At 35.4% G+C, this 15421-nt stretch overlaps 1 protein-coding gene across 1 annotated transcript; it reads left to right on the top strand.

Moving 5' to 3' along the window:
• Positions 1 to 1410: 1410 nt before the first annotated feature.
• On the top strand, positions 1411 to 13815 carry wdr47b (WD repeat domain 47b). The gene is made up of 14 exons (XM_051911194.1): positions 1411 to 1650; positions 3017 to 3186; positions 3625 to 3708; positions 3792 to 3876; positions 5075 to 5844; positions 7505 to 7616; positions 8476 to 8645; positions 9372 to 9599; positions 9680 to 9847; positions 10426 to 10595; positions 10826 to 10996; positions 11080 to 11211; positions 11295 to 11513; positions 12854 to 13815. The coding sequence occupies exons 2-14, from the start codon at positions 3029 to 3031 to the stop codon at positions 12994 to 12996; spliced, it is 2610 nt and encodes an 869-aa protein (XP_051767154.1). The 5' UTR covers positions 1411 to 1650; positions 3017 to 3028; the 3' UTR covers positions 12997 to 13815.
• Positions 13816 to 15421: the final 1606 nt, after the last annotated feature.

The following is a 15421-nucleotide window of genomic DNA, read 5'->3' as shown; positions in this document are numbered from 1 at the left end:
CATTTTATTGATGCAAAGATGAGTGGGCTATGTGTATTTTGTACATCATTTGCAACTGCTTTTTATCACTTTAAAGAAGCACCACAATTTTAAAATTGTGTCTTCTGTTAGTTACATAGTGACCACTGAACAGACATTTAGAAGTGTATTTTAAAATGCAAAGTACTGAAAATAACAATTAAAAAAAAAAAATTCTGTAAATGCTTGCATAGTGTGTCCCATCAGATAATCACAAAAGTTCTACACAGACTTGCCGTCTTCACGCCTACTTGAACACTTGGGCCAAATACAGGAAATACGTCATGTAAGTAGACAAGTGCAAAGACCGCAAGTGTGCGTATCTGGACAAGACTTTTAGCTGAAACCCTCAAGGTCTTCCTCTGAGTCCGCACTTTCGTGACGTAATGCCGCTTTGACTGCCGGGTAAAGTCCTCTGTGTAGTTCGCAAATTTGCGGGCTCAGCTGAAGTGCGCATCGGGGGCGCTCGCGAGCACTCTTCTGAAACCTAAAATGATGAATGAGACACCCTATGGTCTCGTGGACTTCACGAACATGTGCACGAGGCAGCCATTATAAGTCCACAAGACCGAAAGTGCACAGAAGTGTACCATTTGGGATTCAGCCAGTCTCGAATAGCATATCCCATCATGCATCATGTTCAGGAACTCACATGTGCCCCTAATTCGCGAGATGTCTAGGAAAAAAAATCCACTGTAAGTTAAATTAATAATAATAATAAAAAAGTTAAATTAATTAAATATTACATATAATTTGGTAAAAAACAAAGAAAGTGTTACACATTCCGTTGCTGCAAAGATGGGTATGTCTATTTTGTATATGTGCAACTGCTTTTTATCACTTAATTAAGCTCCACAATTACTAAATTGTGTCGTCTGTTACATAAAGACTACTAAACAGACATTTAAGTTTATTTTAAAATGCAAAATATTGAAAATCATAATAAAGCTCTGTAAACTACTGCATGCGAGCCTTGCGGTCTTCACGCCCACTTGAACACTTGGGCAAAATACAGGAAATACGTCATGTGAGTAGACAAGCGGTCAAGTCAAGTGCGACCGCAAGTGTGGGTATGTGGACAGGCCCATGTTTTGGATCAGTCTTGTGATGGCATAGTGCCATCAGGCGTTCGTATAACACAACAACAGGCTTGTCTGCTTTCTAGCAATAAACATGAAATAAATATCAAAATTAAATTGGCAAAATGTATAAAATTTATATTAAAAAAAATAATATTAAAATTAAACATGTTGGGTGTCAAGATTTTAAGGAATGTTAAATATTTATGTTTTTGTTCATTGTATTCCGACCCAAATCATCTGAATCCGCATCATGTCATAATTACGATTCCCAAACTCACAATTCACCGTAACAGACCAGTGAAGAACAACGCAGCGGAGTCAGTGGGTGTGACCGGAGCAGCGCGTCACTCCGCCGGTAACCGGCGCTGCTGCTGCTGCTGATGGAGAGTGAGACAGGCGGAAGGTGGGTGGGGACATCCGAGCCATTGTCGGGATAAACGCACCTCACGCTCGGGCGACGGAACGCTGAGCTCGCGCTAATCCACGGTGGAAGGGACGCGCAGGAGAAGATTGAATAAACAATTCTTGTTTGGCCGAGGCTTCATTTTAGGTAAGATTTTGGAAATATTGCACGGATATTTTAGTGGTGTCTTGCAAGCACGCAGAGAGTTAAAGCTTCACTGCGTTGCATTGGGGGCCAGACAGACAGAGCATGCATACTTGTTTATGTATGTAAATGTTTGCAAAAATGACAGATTCGAGGTTGCGTTCAATTAAATGGGTCAGTGAATAAAAAGGTGAGATCAATAACCTAGATATACCCAGTGCTGTCTCCACTGCACTAGTGCAAACACATCCAAATGCATGCTTCTCTTTGCTGACAGTACTGCATATGGTACAAGTTGTCGCAGTAATAGCATGCAACTATTTGCATGCATAATAAATCCAGACTTTTATTTTCTCTGGGTCACATGGTTTATTTAAATAATGGATTTATTTGTGTAATATAGGTACGCTTGATTTACGTAGCAGCATGCCAGAATAATGTACTTTCCAAAATGGAGACATACGATATATTTCTATTGTATATATTTTTTTTGATATAGTTAATCCACATACTACATACTAACTCTTAACTCATGACTATACATTTTTATTTATTTAGTTAGGTAGTTAGTATTTGTTTGGTTTAATAAACTGAGCTAATGTTAACCTGTTTTCTATTTTGTGATCCCTCACTTTATTAATTTATTTATGTATTTACTTATTTATTTAAATGTAATTTTAAATGTATGTATTTATTATTTATTTTGTTTAATATACTGAAATAATGTTTTCTTTACCTTAAACTAATCTTCACTGAATTTATTTATTTGTTTGTAATATTATTATTATTTTTTTTTAAATTAAATGTATTCATTTATAATTTATTTTTTAATGTACTGAGAAAGTGTGTTTTCTATCTCATTTTATTTTATATATATATATACAATTTATTATTTTTGGTTTGATATTTTGACATTGATATTTCCTTTCCCTCAAACCCAACCCTCACAATTATTTATTTATTTATTTATTTTAAATTACATTTATTTAGTATTTATTTGGTTTAATATACTCATATATTTTCTTTCCTGTAAAATTAAATCTCACATTTATTTATTTTTGTTTGTTTGTATATTCTACTGTTTGTATATTCAACTGCTGTCAATAAATTGTATATTGACTGCATATTCTGAGCTAATTCATATTGTCTTTCCCTTAAACCTAACCACCATAGAATTATATTTATTTATTGTTAGATTTTTTATTTTGACATTTTATATGTTTGTGGGGGCTGTTGTCTGGTCCCACTTTGTAGAGGATTTATTATCGTTGTAGGGATATTTGGTCAAAGACACACACACACACACACACACACACACACAGACAGCACTCTTGCTGTGTGAGATAACCTTCTCCCTTTGTCCCTTCAGGAATCTGACACCATGACTGCAGAGGAGATTATAAACATTAAAGAAGCAGAGATAATCAAGCTGATCCTGGACTTTCTGAACTCCAGAAAGCTGCACATCAGTATGCTGGCGCTGGAAAAGGAGAGCGGCATCATTAATGGGCTTTATTCAGATGATATGCTCTTCCTGAGGTGGGTAGAGTAGTAAGCCGGCACCTCTTGAGTCTTTGAAAACCTAAACAACAGATGCTTGATTCTAATACACTACTGTTCAAATGTGTGGAATCAGTAAGGCATTTATAGGTATAGGTTCAACAAATCTATTTTTATAACAAATACTGTTGTTATATATTGTAAAATAATTTTTCTTATTTCAAAAAAAATTTTTTTTTTGTTACATTTCTACATGTGACAGCCATTTTAGCAGCCATTTACTCCAGTCTAGTAAAAAAACACTGTGCCGTCGTTAAGAAGTGGTTGTCCTGCTTAATGAAGTGTGGAGTTAGCAAAACGGTGTCTTTTTCAGTTGCTGAAGGATTGAGTACACTTGCATTTTTTTTGCAGTGGCATCACTCTTTAACATCACTTCTTTAACTGGGTAGGTGAACTAATTTTTTTTTTTTTTCTAAGGCAACTTATTTTAGACGGGCAGTGGGATGAAGTTTTGCAGTTTATTCAGCCTTTGGAGTGCCTGGATAAATTTGACAGGAAGAGGTGAGCGACGTCAGTTTGGAATCTTTTGCCCACACCCAAGCATGCTTGTTTCAGTCTTTTTTTTTTGATTACTATTCTTTCAGGTTTCGATATATCATCCTAAAACAGAAATTTCTGGAAGCTCTGTGTGTAAACAACGCCATATCTGCGTCAGATGACCCTGAGAATGTGAGTCTTTATGTGTATGGAGACAATGCCATCATGTTGTTCTAAAACAAGATTCACTTTTCTTGTCTTTTATGTAAAATGGAAGATGTTTCATACTATATTGTATTATTATTCATATTATTAGTATAAATTTTTTGCCTTCAATACTTATAAATAAATAATGATTATCTTTTATGCAAAACAGAAAGTGTAATTGTTTTTTTACTATTATTATTATTATTATATACAAGTAAACATTCCATTTTGCATAAAAGCAGACATTTTATTTATTTATCAGTAATAATAATAATAATAATAATAATTTGTCCCATTAAAATAGCCTTTGAAACTGATAAATAAAAAAACAATGCTAATCTTTTATACAAAATGATCAATAAAAGTTTAATTGTATATTATTATTGTTATTTTTGTACCACAAAAAAAAAAATAATAATAATAACAATATACAATTAGACTTCCATTTTGTATAAAAGACAAGCATTATATTTTCTTTATTTCATTTATTTATTAGTATTAAATGTTGCATTATTATTATTATTATTATTATTATTATTATTATTGGTACCATGAAAATAGCCTTTAAAATAAATAAATAAATAATGCTTGTAAATAAATAATGCTAATCTTTTATACAAAATGATCAATAAAAGTTTAATTGCATACTATTATTGTTATTTTTTGTACCATGAATAATAATAATGAATAATAATAATAAATAATATACAATTAAACTTCCATTTTGCATAAAAGACAAGCATTATATTTAATTTATTTTATTTAGTTATTAGTATTGAATATTGCATTATTATTATTATTATTGGTACCATGAAAATAGCCTTTAAAATAATGCTTGTCTTTTATGCAAAATAGAAGAATTTTGATTGTTTATTATTATTGTTGTTGTTGGTGGTGCAATGAAAATAGTCTGTTATACTGATAAATAAATAAATAAATAAATAAATAATGCTTGTCTTTCATGCAAAATGGAAGAATTTTAATTGTTTATTATTATTATTATTATTAGTAGTAGTAGTAGTAGTAGTATTAGTAGTACCATAAAATAACCTTTAATACTGATGAATAAATAAATTATAAGTAAACAAATAAAAAACAAACCTCTTATATCTTGAATGTGCCCAAAAGAAGGTTTTATTCAGGAAGCATCCCATGTTGAACTCTCTCTCTTCCCCACCTCCAGCTGGAGCTGACCATGCAGGACGCGGTGAAGTCCCTCCATTCCCTGGAAGAGTTCTGCCCGACCAAAGAAGACTACAGCAAACTCTGTCTGCTCCTCACGCTCCCGCGCCTCACCAACCATGCCGAATTCAAGGACTGGAACCCCAGTACGGCCCGCGTCCACTGCTTCGAGGAAGCCTGCTCCATGGTGGCTGAATTCATCCCTGCGGACCGCAAACTGAGTGAAGCCGGATTCAAGGCCAGCGGAGACCGTCTGTTCCAGCTCCTCATCAAGGGAATACTGTACGAATGTTGCGTTGAATTCTGCCAGAGCAAAGCGACTGGAGAAGAGATCAGCGAGGAGGAGGTTCTCCTAGCTGTCGACGTTCTGTGCGGGAATGGTTGCGAGGAACTGGACTTGAGCTTGCTTTCCTGGCTGCAGAACCTCTCGCCGTCAGTTTTCGCTTGTGCATTTGAGCAGAAGACTCTCAGCATCCACGTGGACCGGCTCGTCAAACCGGCCCGGACTGGTCATGCTGACCTTCTCACACCTCTGCTCACCAAACTCTCGCCCTGCCCGGCATCGCCATTACACCGACCCCAATCGGCGGATACTTACATGTCGCGGTCTCTCAATCCTGTCCTGGACGGTCTGTCACACGGTTTGGTGGGAAGAGAAAAGAAAAGCACTGAAGGCGATGGAAAAGCAACGGCCATGTCACAGTCTTTCGCCAACTTTGGGTATCCTTCTGGGGGAAATGGAAGCAACGCCTTCAGTGGATCGCCAGACAGGTGGGCTCGTTTCCTCACTGAAAGGGATAGTTCATGCAAAAATGACTCTTCTGATACTCGTTTTGTTCTAAAACTGTATGACTTCCTGTGGAACACAAAACAAGATTTTTTTTGCCTCAATCTCAGTGTTATTTTGTCTATACAATGAAAGTCAATAGGGTCCAATGTTGGACTACATTGGACCCGATTGACTTTCATTGTATGGACATAAACAAAAGTATGAATCAGTAAAATCTAGTTTGACATTCATGTCCTAGATGCAGCGTGGTTACTCTAGGCAGGTGTTACTGTGAGTGGTGAAGTTCAACATATGGTGGTCAAGCTTAACACTTCTAATCCAGTTAGACCCACAGAAATAGACCCGGGAAGCTCTAGTAGTTAAGTCCAAAACAAACTTCTATGGCAGTAAATATACTTCAGAGAAATTCGTTGTATACTAGATAAGAAGTGGCATCAGAAACCATAGTGTCACAGTGTTAAAAGATAGAGATATTAATACTGATTTTGTAATTATTCTACACTACTGATCAAAAGTTTGAAGTCAGAAAGATTTTTTTCCTAAGATAATTAATACTTTTTTAATTCATCAAGGATCCATTAAATTGATCAAAAGTGACAGTCAAGACAAAAGATTTCTGTTTCAAATAATAAATTACTGTTCATCATAGAATCCTGAAAAAAAACTATTACAGTTTCCACAAAAATATTAAGCTTATCAACATTGATAATAACTTAAAATGTTTCTTGAGCAGCAAATCATCTTATTGATAATAAATCAGTCATAATAATCATCATAAAATAATGATTTCTGAAGAATCATGTGACACTGAAGACTGGAGTAATGTTTAACTTTTTTTATTATAATATTGCATTTATACATTTATATAAATTTTTTTGTTCATGGCTTTTCAGCATTTTTGTGAGCATCTTATTTGCTGTCAATAAATTGCATTATGTATATTTTGGAATTAAATTATTAATTGAATATAATGGAATAGTTAAAATATATTTATTTATTTATTTATCTTATATATATATATATATATATATATATATATATATATATATATATATATATATATATATAATCATTTATTTTTAATGATGCTGAAAATTCAGCTTTGAAAACATTTCGAACAAATTTAAATTTTTAAAAATATTGAACAATATTACAGTTTTTACTATATTTTTGATTAAAAAAGAAGCTTATTTAAGAGAAGAGACTTATTTAAAAATCAATAAAATATTACAGACCCCAAACTTTTTATTATATATATTTATTGTATTGTTATATTTATATTTATTTGTTCATGCTTATTTCCTCTATTTTTACATTTAGATTACCTTTGCCATCATCTAATGCTCATTTAAAGATCATCTTTTAAAATACTAATAACAACACATTATTATTAATGTAAAAAATCTGTCAATGAATATCCTTTTTTCATACTGTACATTATAATGATGTGATGCTTAAATTCACTTGTAGCATTTTAATGATTTATTTTAGTTTTTAGTGTTTTATTTTCAATGTGTTTTCGAGAGAACAGTATATAAAATGAATATAACAAAATGAATTATCAGTTAATATCAGCCTGAATTTAAAATCTGTGCACACATAGATATTGCGATGTTGACTGGCGTTGTCCTGTTCCTCCAGAACACAAGCACAGGCCGAGAGGATCAACGGCTCTGGAGAAACGAACTCACTGCGTCCTCCACTGACTCCTGGCAGGGATGGAGGAGCCGTGGGTTCAGGTGAAACATCAGAGGTAATATATATGTTCCCTTTTAAACAGCAACATCATTACAGTATTTACCCAGGAATTTAAAGGGTTAGTTCACCCAAAAATGAAAATTCTGTCATCATTTACTCTCTCTCGTGTTGTTCCATCTTCAAAACACAAATGAAGATATTTTTATGAAATCTGAGATTTGAGTCAATTCTACAAAAACGCTAACGCATCAAAGTTCATAAAGAGATCATAAAATAAATCCATATGAATCAAGCAGTTTAACCCATGTCTTCTGAAGAGACACAATGGCTTTATATGATGAACAGATTTAATTCTGGCTTTTATGAACATTGATCAGCGGACGTACTCCGAGCACTCAAATATGGCAAACGAAAGCTTAAGCATGTTTATTTGACATGCGAGAACCATCCATTCTCATGTGTCACACCAGCACATTTTGTTTTTCTGCAAGAACCAATGAGGTTTGTTCTTGTGTGTCAAGCGAGTATGTTTGAATTTCAGTTTACCATATTTGATGTGCTCTATTTATGTAAACATATTGATTGATATGGATTTATTTTAACCCTGCTCCAGACCAAAACAACATCAATCCACTTTAGCTATGTGTATATTTGTCTGAATCAGGTCAGTAACTAGTTGGAATGTCTGTTCTTCCTATATGGAGTAACGTATCAAATTAATTTAAGTATAAACATGCTCTTGTGAATATATAGTTCTGTTGTGTTTGTTTTATAATTTTGAACTTTTCCTCAGTTGAATGCATCCACAACTTGACGATAATGTCTTTAAAGTCATACAGATTTGGATGGACAGAAAGGTGAGTAAATGATTCTAGAATTGGTTGAAGTAGCCCTGTTTTTCGTCCTGATTGTAGGAGCAGCTGCAGGAGTTCCAGCGTCAGCGGCTGCGAGTGCAGCAGCATCTTGAGCAGAAGCAGCAGCAGAGGCAGCTGTACCATCAGATGCTGCTAGAAGGTGGAGTTCATCCTCCAGACCAGCCCACAGACGCAGCACAGCACAGTCTCACACAGAAGTTCCTGAACAGGTCAGATCCAGGTGCCCCGTGTACCTCTAATGTACTGCGTAGGCACTCAGTTGTGTTGGAACCGCAGTGTTGTTGATTTTTTTTTTTTTTTTTTTTTTTTTTTTTTATGTGGCTTCTATTCATCAAGATGATGAGATTGTGATTAAGAGCCTCTTGATCTGGAACTTTCCACAGACTCTCATTTGTTTCACTTGATTTATTGATGTGTCATTCATTTCAGGCAGGCATAACAAAAATAGCATGTGCTTTGTAATATTATATAATACTATTAATTATTAGTCATGCGTTCCTATTGATGAACTGATAAATCTAATTTTGAGATTATCAGTAATTTATAATATTATATTTATACCTTTTATTTTTTTTAATCTTTTTTATTTTTTTATTTTGGTAATTGCTTTTCAGATTGTTTTGGTGAACATCTTTTATTCTTTCATTAAATTATATTATGTATATTTTGTAATTATTAATGAAATATAATTTAATAATTAATCTTAATCATCATAAAAATGTGTATATATATCTTTGAGATTTTTATGAAATTATATTTTATAAATTTAATAATTACTATTTTTCAATTTTTCCAATTTATTTACAAAAAAATTGTGAATCTCACAGTTTTCACAACTGCTTTGCTGTCTTTAAATTATATAAATATCATCAGCCATCACCACCCTGCTCTCTTGATATCACCATCAGCCATCGTTGTGTTGATCATTTGTGTAGGTCCATTCAGAAACTGGAGGAACTGAATGTGGGAATGGAAGATCTGGGAGAAGACGTACAGGCTTTGGCCCAGCAGTGTAATGGTACGGCAGTGAGCGGAGCCGGTAAACAGACCCCAGAGAGCGGCTCCGGCCGGAACAAGACGGCAGTGATCAGCAGCACCCCTCAGAAAGGAGGAGGCCGGGGGGTGCCGTCTCTGGACGAGTCCCCAGTGCTGGTCAACCAGAGGTTTCTCAAAGCTTTCCACCCTACCAAGCAGAAATAAAACTGCTTTGTGAGCTTGTTTTAATGCTGATATTTCATGACAGCGTGTTTCAGGACGAGAAACCCAAATCCCCATTCATTGCAGTAGAGACGCTGGAGGACACACAGGCTGTGCGCGCCGTCGCCTTCCACCCGTCTGGGACTCTCTACGCAATCGGCTCCAACTCCAAAACGCTTCGTGTCTGCACTTACCCACAGTCTCTCAAAACCAGGTATGCTCTCAGTACTTAACATGCTTTTAGGGCTGCACCATATTGAAAAAAAAAACTGACATTCATCTGCGACTATATATTGCGATATGAAAAATTCAGGAAGTTTGGCTTAAATAGATGGCTTAAATAGCTCTATTTGGAAAGAATGGAAGTGTTTTTAACCAAGCAGATCTCGTCCCCCATTGACTACCATAGTAGGGGAAAAAAATACTATGGTAGTCAATGGGGGTTGAGATTTTGGTTACATTCTTCCAAATATCTTCCTTTGTGTTCAGCAGAACAAAGAAATGTATACAAGTTTGAAACAAATTGAGGGTGAGTGAATGATGACAGAATTTATATTTTTGGGTGAACTATCCCTTTAATTTCTTCATTTTTAAATGCCACGCTTCACTCTGAACCCAGTGGCACATATATTAGCTTAATTAAATCACAGCATGCACAGTTTGACAATCACACTGACTAAGCCATATCATGATACTGATTAGCATTTCAATATATCACGCAGCCCTACACGCTTTTATCATCAAGACAGGCCTGAGGAATTGTAACGCCCTCTGTCTGTTGTTCCTGTATAGCGCTGAAGCTCCAGTAAAGCAGCCTGACATCTGCTTCAGACGTATTAAGCACCATAAAGGCTCTATTTACTGTGTGGCCTGGAGTCCCTGCGGGCAGCTTCTTGCCACAGGCTCCAATGACAAGTATGTCAAAGTTCTTCCTTTCAACGCAGAAACCTGCAACGCCACAGGTAATGTGCCTAATGTCAGATCAAATACATCTTTTGTAGTGTAAAAACACAATATTTTCTTACTAAATCATAAATTGCACTGAAAGTAATTGTAGTAATTGACAAAGTAATTGGCTGTACATTTTTTATTTATTTTTTTAAACAGTACCTTTTTTTTATATTTGTTTATATATGCTGTTGGAATGGAAAATGTAAATATATACAGGGTAACGTGTGCATTTGGACTGCAGGGCCAGATCTAGAGTTCAGCATGCATGACGGCACCATCAGAGACCTGGCGTTTATGGAGGGTCCGGAGAGCGGAGGTGCCATCCTCATCAGCGCTGGGGCTGGAGACTGTAACATCTACACCACTGACTGCCAGAGAGGACAGGGCCTGCACGCTCTCAGCGGACACACAGGTGCTCTCACACGCTAACCGTCCTCTTCATTTATGCCCTCAGTGCCCATAACAGGATGGTATATTGTGTTGTACAATATGCAGGGCACATTCTGTCTCTGTACACGTGGGGCGGGTGGATGATTGCCTCCGGCTCTCAGGATAAGACGGTGAGGTTTTGGGACCTGCGTGTGCCCAGCTGTGTGAAGGTGGTTGGGACGGCTGTGCATGGAACAGGTGTGTGTTTCCTTTAAATGATCATATGATAGTAACAATAATAAGTAACAATAATAACAGACTATTAATGTGTCATGTGACAGGAAGTGCTGTGGCCTCAGTGGCAGTGGATCCCAGTGGGCGGCTCATGGCGACCGGATTGGAGGACTGTCGCTGCATGCTCTATGACATCAGAGGTGGTCGCAGCGTCCAGGCGTATCGGCCGCACACCAGCGACGTTCGTTCTGTGCGCTTCTCTCCTGGTGCACACTATCTGCTCACCGGCTCCTATGACAACAAAGTCATGATCACTGATCTTCAAGGTAGGTTGTGCTAAAAACAATGTCAATCTCAACAAATCAGCATCATTTCTTATTTTTCAACACTCTCTCCAACCACCTGTCACTTCTTGATCTAATCAGTTCTCCTCAAATTAATATTTTCACTCAAAAGTACAGTAAATGTCACATTGCAGAAGTAATATGGCTTGTGAATGCCATGTTTTTTTCAGTGAATTGATTTTTATTATTATTATTATTTGCTGTATTAAAATTTAAATCAAGTCAATAATGTCAGTTTTAAATGAATTAGCTTTGAAATTTATATTGTTTATTAGTAGTAAAAAGAATAATAATAATAAAATGTGTTGTTATTATTACTACTATTATTATAGTTGTTTAATGAATTGTTTTTGAATTTTAATATTGTTAATTATTATTATTATTATTATTAATACTCAAATTCCACCGTTTTTGCATATATATATATATATATATATATATATATATATATAAGCAATAAGGTACAAGAGGCTGTGCTGTATCGTGAATGTCACGTGACTTATACAGCACTAGCCTCGAGTACCTTATTGCTTTTATAAAACTGTTACCACACAATACAAATATTAAAGCCAAAAATATGTATCAATGCAACTTTCATGAAGTAAAATCACTAAAACCCTTCCGCCACGCCAGAAAAAAATAGTCCCTGACCGTGAACAGCAACAGAAGTTTCATTATTACGCCATTAGATGGCGGCAAAGACTGTCTTTATGAGTGTGTCAGTCAGCAGTGAAGACTTTTACATTGAAAAGACTGAATTGTTGTGAACACGGAACAAGATGCAACAGACAAATGCTTTGACTAGCGCTGTCAGTCACGGGAAAACCCCTTAACCGTTAAAAGAACAGGATAATACATCAGACATTTAAACAGATTTTTTATTATGAACATAGGACTGACCTGAAGGAAAATGCTAAATTTGAATGCAGGTAATAAACTCGCTCACTCGATCTCTTTCTCACAATACTCTTCTACATAATACAGTAAGCTTCAATGAACAATATCAACTGAGAACAGTTTATGTTGCTAAGAGTGGTTGCTAAGGGTGTTGTGTAGTGATACACAGAACCGTTGGGTGAAGCAGTCATAGCCGTGTTTTATCGTGAATAAAACATAGCTATTGACCAATCAGAATCAAGGACAGGAACTAACTGTTTTATAAATACATATTTATAATGATCATTTTTAATTGTTTTTTAATTGTAATATGCTTTTATTAACAATAATAATAGTAGTATTAAATCCCACTGTACTTTTTTATGTCACATTATGGAAGTAAAATTGCCATTTTATGAAATGAAATTTTCCCTGCATTTCTGCAGGCGATCTCACCAAAAGCCTGCCGGTGACTGTGGTCGCTGAACACGGCGATAAAGTGATCCAGTGCCGATGGCACACCAGAGACCTTTCCTTCCTGTCCTCTTCAGCTGATAAGACTGTCACACTGTGGGCGTATCAGCCTTGATCCACAGTCATCTGCTGACACACGCCACGTGGAAGAGCACAGAAACACTGATCCTCCTGCACCCGGATTTAGAAGGACCGTTAAAAGGTCAAAGTATGTCAGTGTGTGTTTGATTGTATTTCTATGTAATGTCCTCCAGTATACTCACATGAGAAAAGAAAACCGACTGTTCATTCTCAGCTCTAGTCATGTCTACATTTGGAATTGCATGTCTACTGGAAGAAACAGCTTTATTGTCAAATGTATTGCAATTAAAAAACTAACAGATGCTTTTTCACTTTCAAACACGAAAAATGCCACACTTGCATCGCTTCTGTATTTTGCTATTTCGAGTGAATGAAACAGTCCTGAAAATGTGAGCTGAATTGTGCCTTGATGGTGTTCTCTGTAGTTACACTTATTCAACTGAATGTCTTGTAAATATGAGCTTTTGTATAGGCCTCAATGCTAATCAAAGCATAAAAGCATTGTATAGCACATTGCACTATATGAACGTCATACCAACACAGTTTATGCAGCATGAATATTCATCTCTTCATTTAAATAAATGTAAATAAATCAACAGCCCGTAAATACTGAGGATAAATGTTTTGTGGAAGTCATCCTCAGTGTTATTCAGACGGTTTCATGCATTTTAGGAATGCTTTTATTTTGGATTGTCATTTTCCTAATGCATATATTTATATGCATCACTTTTGCACATCAATTCAGCACCTTTTTCTATTGACACAGAGGACAGATGCAGTCATTTGTTGTATAAAGTATGTGTTGGTAATTTATTTGAACATGGAAATAAACAGTTTTCGACTATGGGAATAATGAATGATTCACTGATTCATCTACAAATCTACTTTGCTATTCATTTTTTTTAAAGCAGCATTTTCATTCTAAAATTAATCTGAGATTATCACTACAATGTTCTGCAGACAAATTACAATTTAATGTACTTTATCAAAATTGCAATGTATATATACACAGTAAAAATTAATTTATAGTTGGATGCATTTTCCCAGTTTTTAACATCACAAATCTAGTCAAGTTTTTCATATTTTCATTAAAAAAAAAAAAAAACATTTATAATGCTATACTTTGTGTTGTTACAATAGATGGATCACTCTCTCTTAAGACTGCTGTCAGTCTCTCCATAGTTTTTCCCTCTTTTGGAAAGTCGTGGAAATGTTATCATGGGGTTTTTTTTCTATTGGAGCAAATGGGAATACCTATTTGCAGCCGTCTTTTTTATTTTTTATTAAAACAAATAAGTCTTATAATAGGTTTCAACATACAGTCAAGAAAGAATGCTTAAAGGGATATATATTACATAGCCACAAACATTCTGAAGGATAAACAAAAAAGTGAAAAAATAAACATTTAATTATTTCTTCCTTTTTCCTAGGGACACATTCAAGATTCACAGAATTTGGTGAGCATAGTGGGAACATTACATTATAAAGAATTTCTCCAAATTTAAAGGGGTGGTTCATTGCGATTTCACTTTTTTTTTTTTTTTACTTTAGTTAGTGTGTAATGTTGCTGCTTGAGCATAAACAACATCTGCAAATTTACGATGCTCAAAGTTCATTGCAAAATGAGATATTGTCTTTTAAAGAATTCTCTGTTTAAGGACTACAACAAATGGCTGGTAGGGACTACAACAAGCTTCTTCCAGGGTTGGTGACATCACTAACCCTAAAATTTACATTGCCCCCTGCCCCCGGGAACACTTAGCAAAGGGGGCGATGCCATGTTATTGCAATACAGTACATAACACAAATGCATTAGCATGTCATAAAAGCAAGATGACAACTTAAGTTATAACCGTAATTAAACTAAACTATACCTGTTCTATCTTCATGCAGCATATATTCTCTGGCTCTGTAGGCATCTTACAACAGTTCCCACATGAGTGATTTATAGATTATCATAAGAGAATATGCTAATCAATGACTTTAAGTTAGTTAACTCCACATCAGCTTCATAAATTCATCAACTAACCGTTCAGAATGCATTTAGAATGTTGTCACTTCTTCTTGAGTCTCTCCATCATTGTCCGACTCTGTTTTGAACATAAAAGACTGAACAGTTCCTGACATTCTCAGTGAGTCTGCGTGAGGTATTTGGTAAGGTTAATCGGAGCTGCTAAGTGCTAGCAGGAGCTCCTGAAACTCCGCCCCCTTTTGAGAGCAGCAGCTCATTTGCATTTAAAGGGACACACAAAAACGGTTTTGCTCACCCTCAAAAAGTGACAAATTTATAAAAAATTATAAAAAAAATTATCTGTAGGGTATTTTGAACTAAAACTTCACATACACACTCCGGGGACATCGGAGACTTATTTTGCATCTTGTAAAAGTGGCATTACCACCCCTTTAAAGGTGGGGTAAGCTGTTGATATTTGAAATCAACCCAAACAAACCCACCCCTC

Source organism: Ctenopharyngodon idella, chromosome 10, assembly GCF_019924925.1.
Source record: "Ctenopharyngodon idella isolate HZGC_01 chromosome 10, HZGC01, whole genome shotgun sequence".
In the NCBI taxonomy this organism is placed as follows: Eukaryota; Metazoa; Chordata; class Actinopteri; order Cypriniformes; family Xenocyprididae; genus Ctenopharyngodon; species Ctenopharyngodon idella.
The sequence above is the reverse complement of the archived record's forward strand: the minus strand, read 5'-3'. Positions and strand labels throughout refer to the sequence as shown.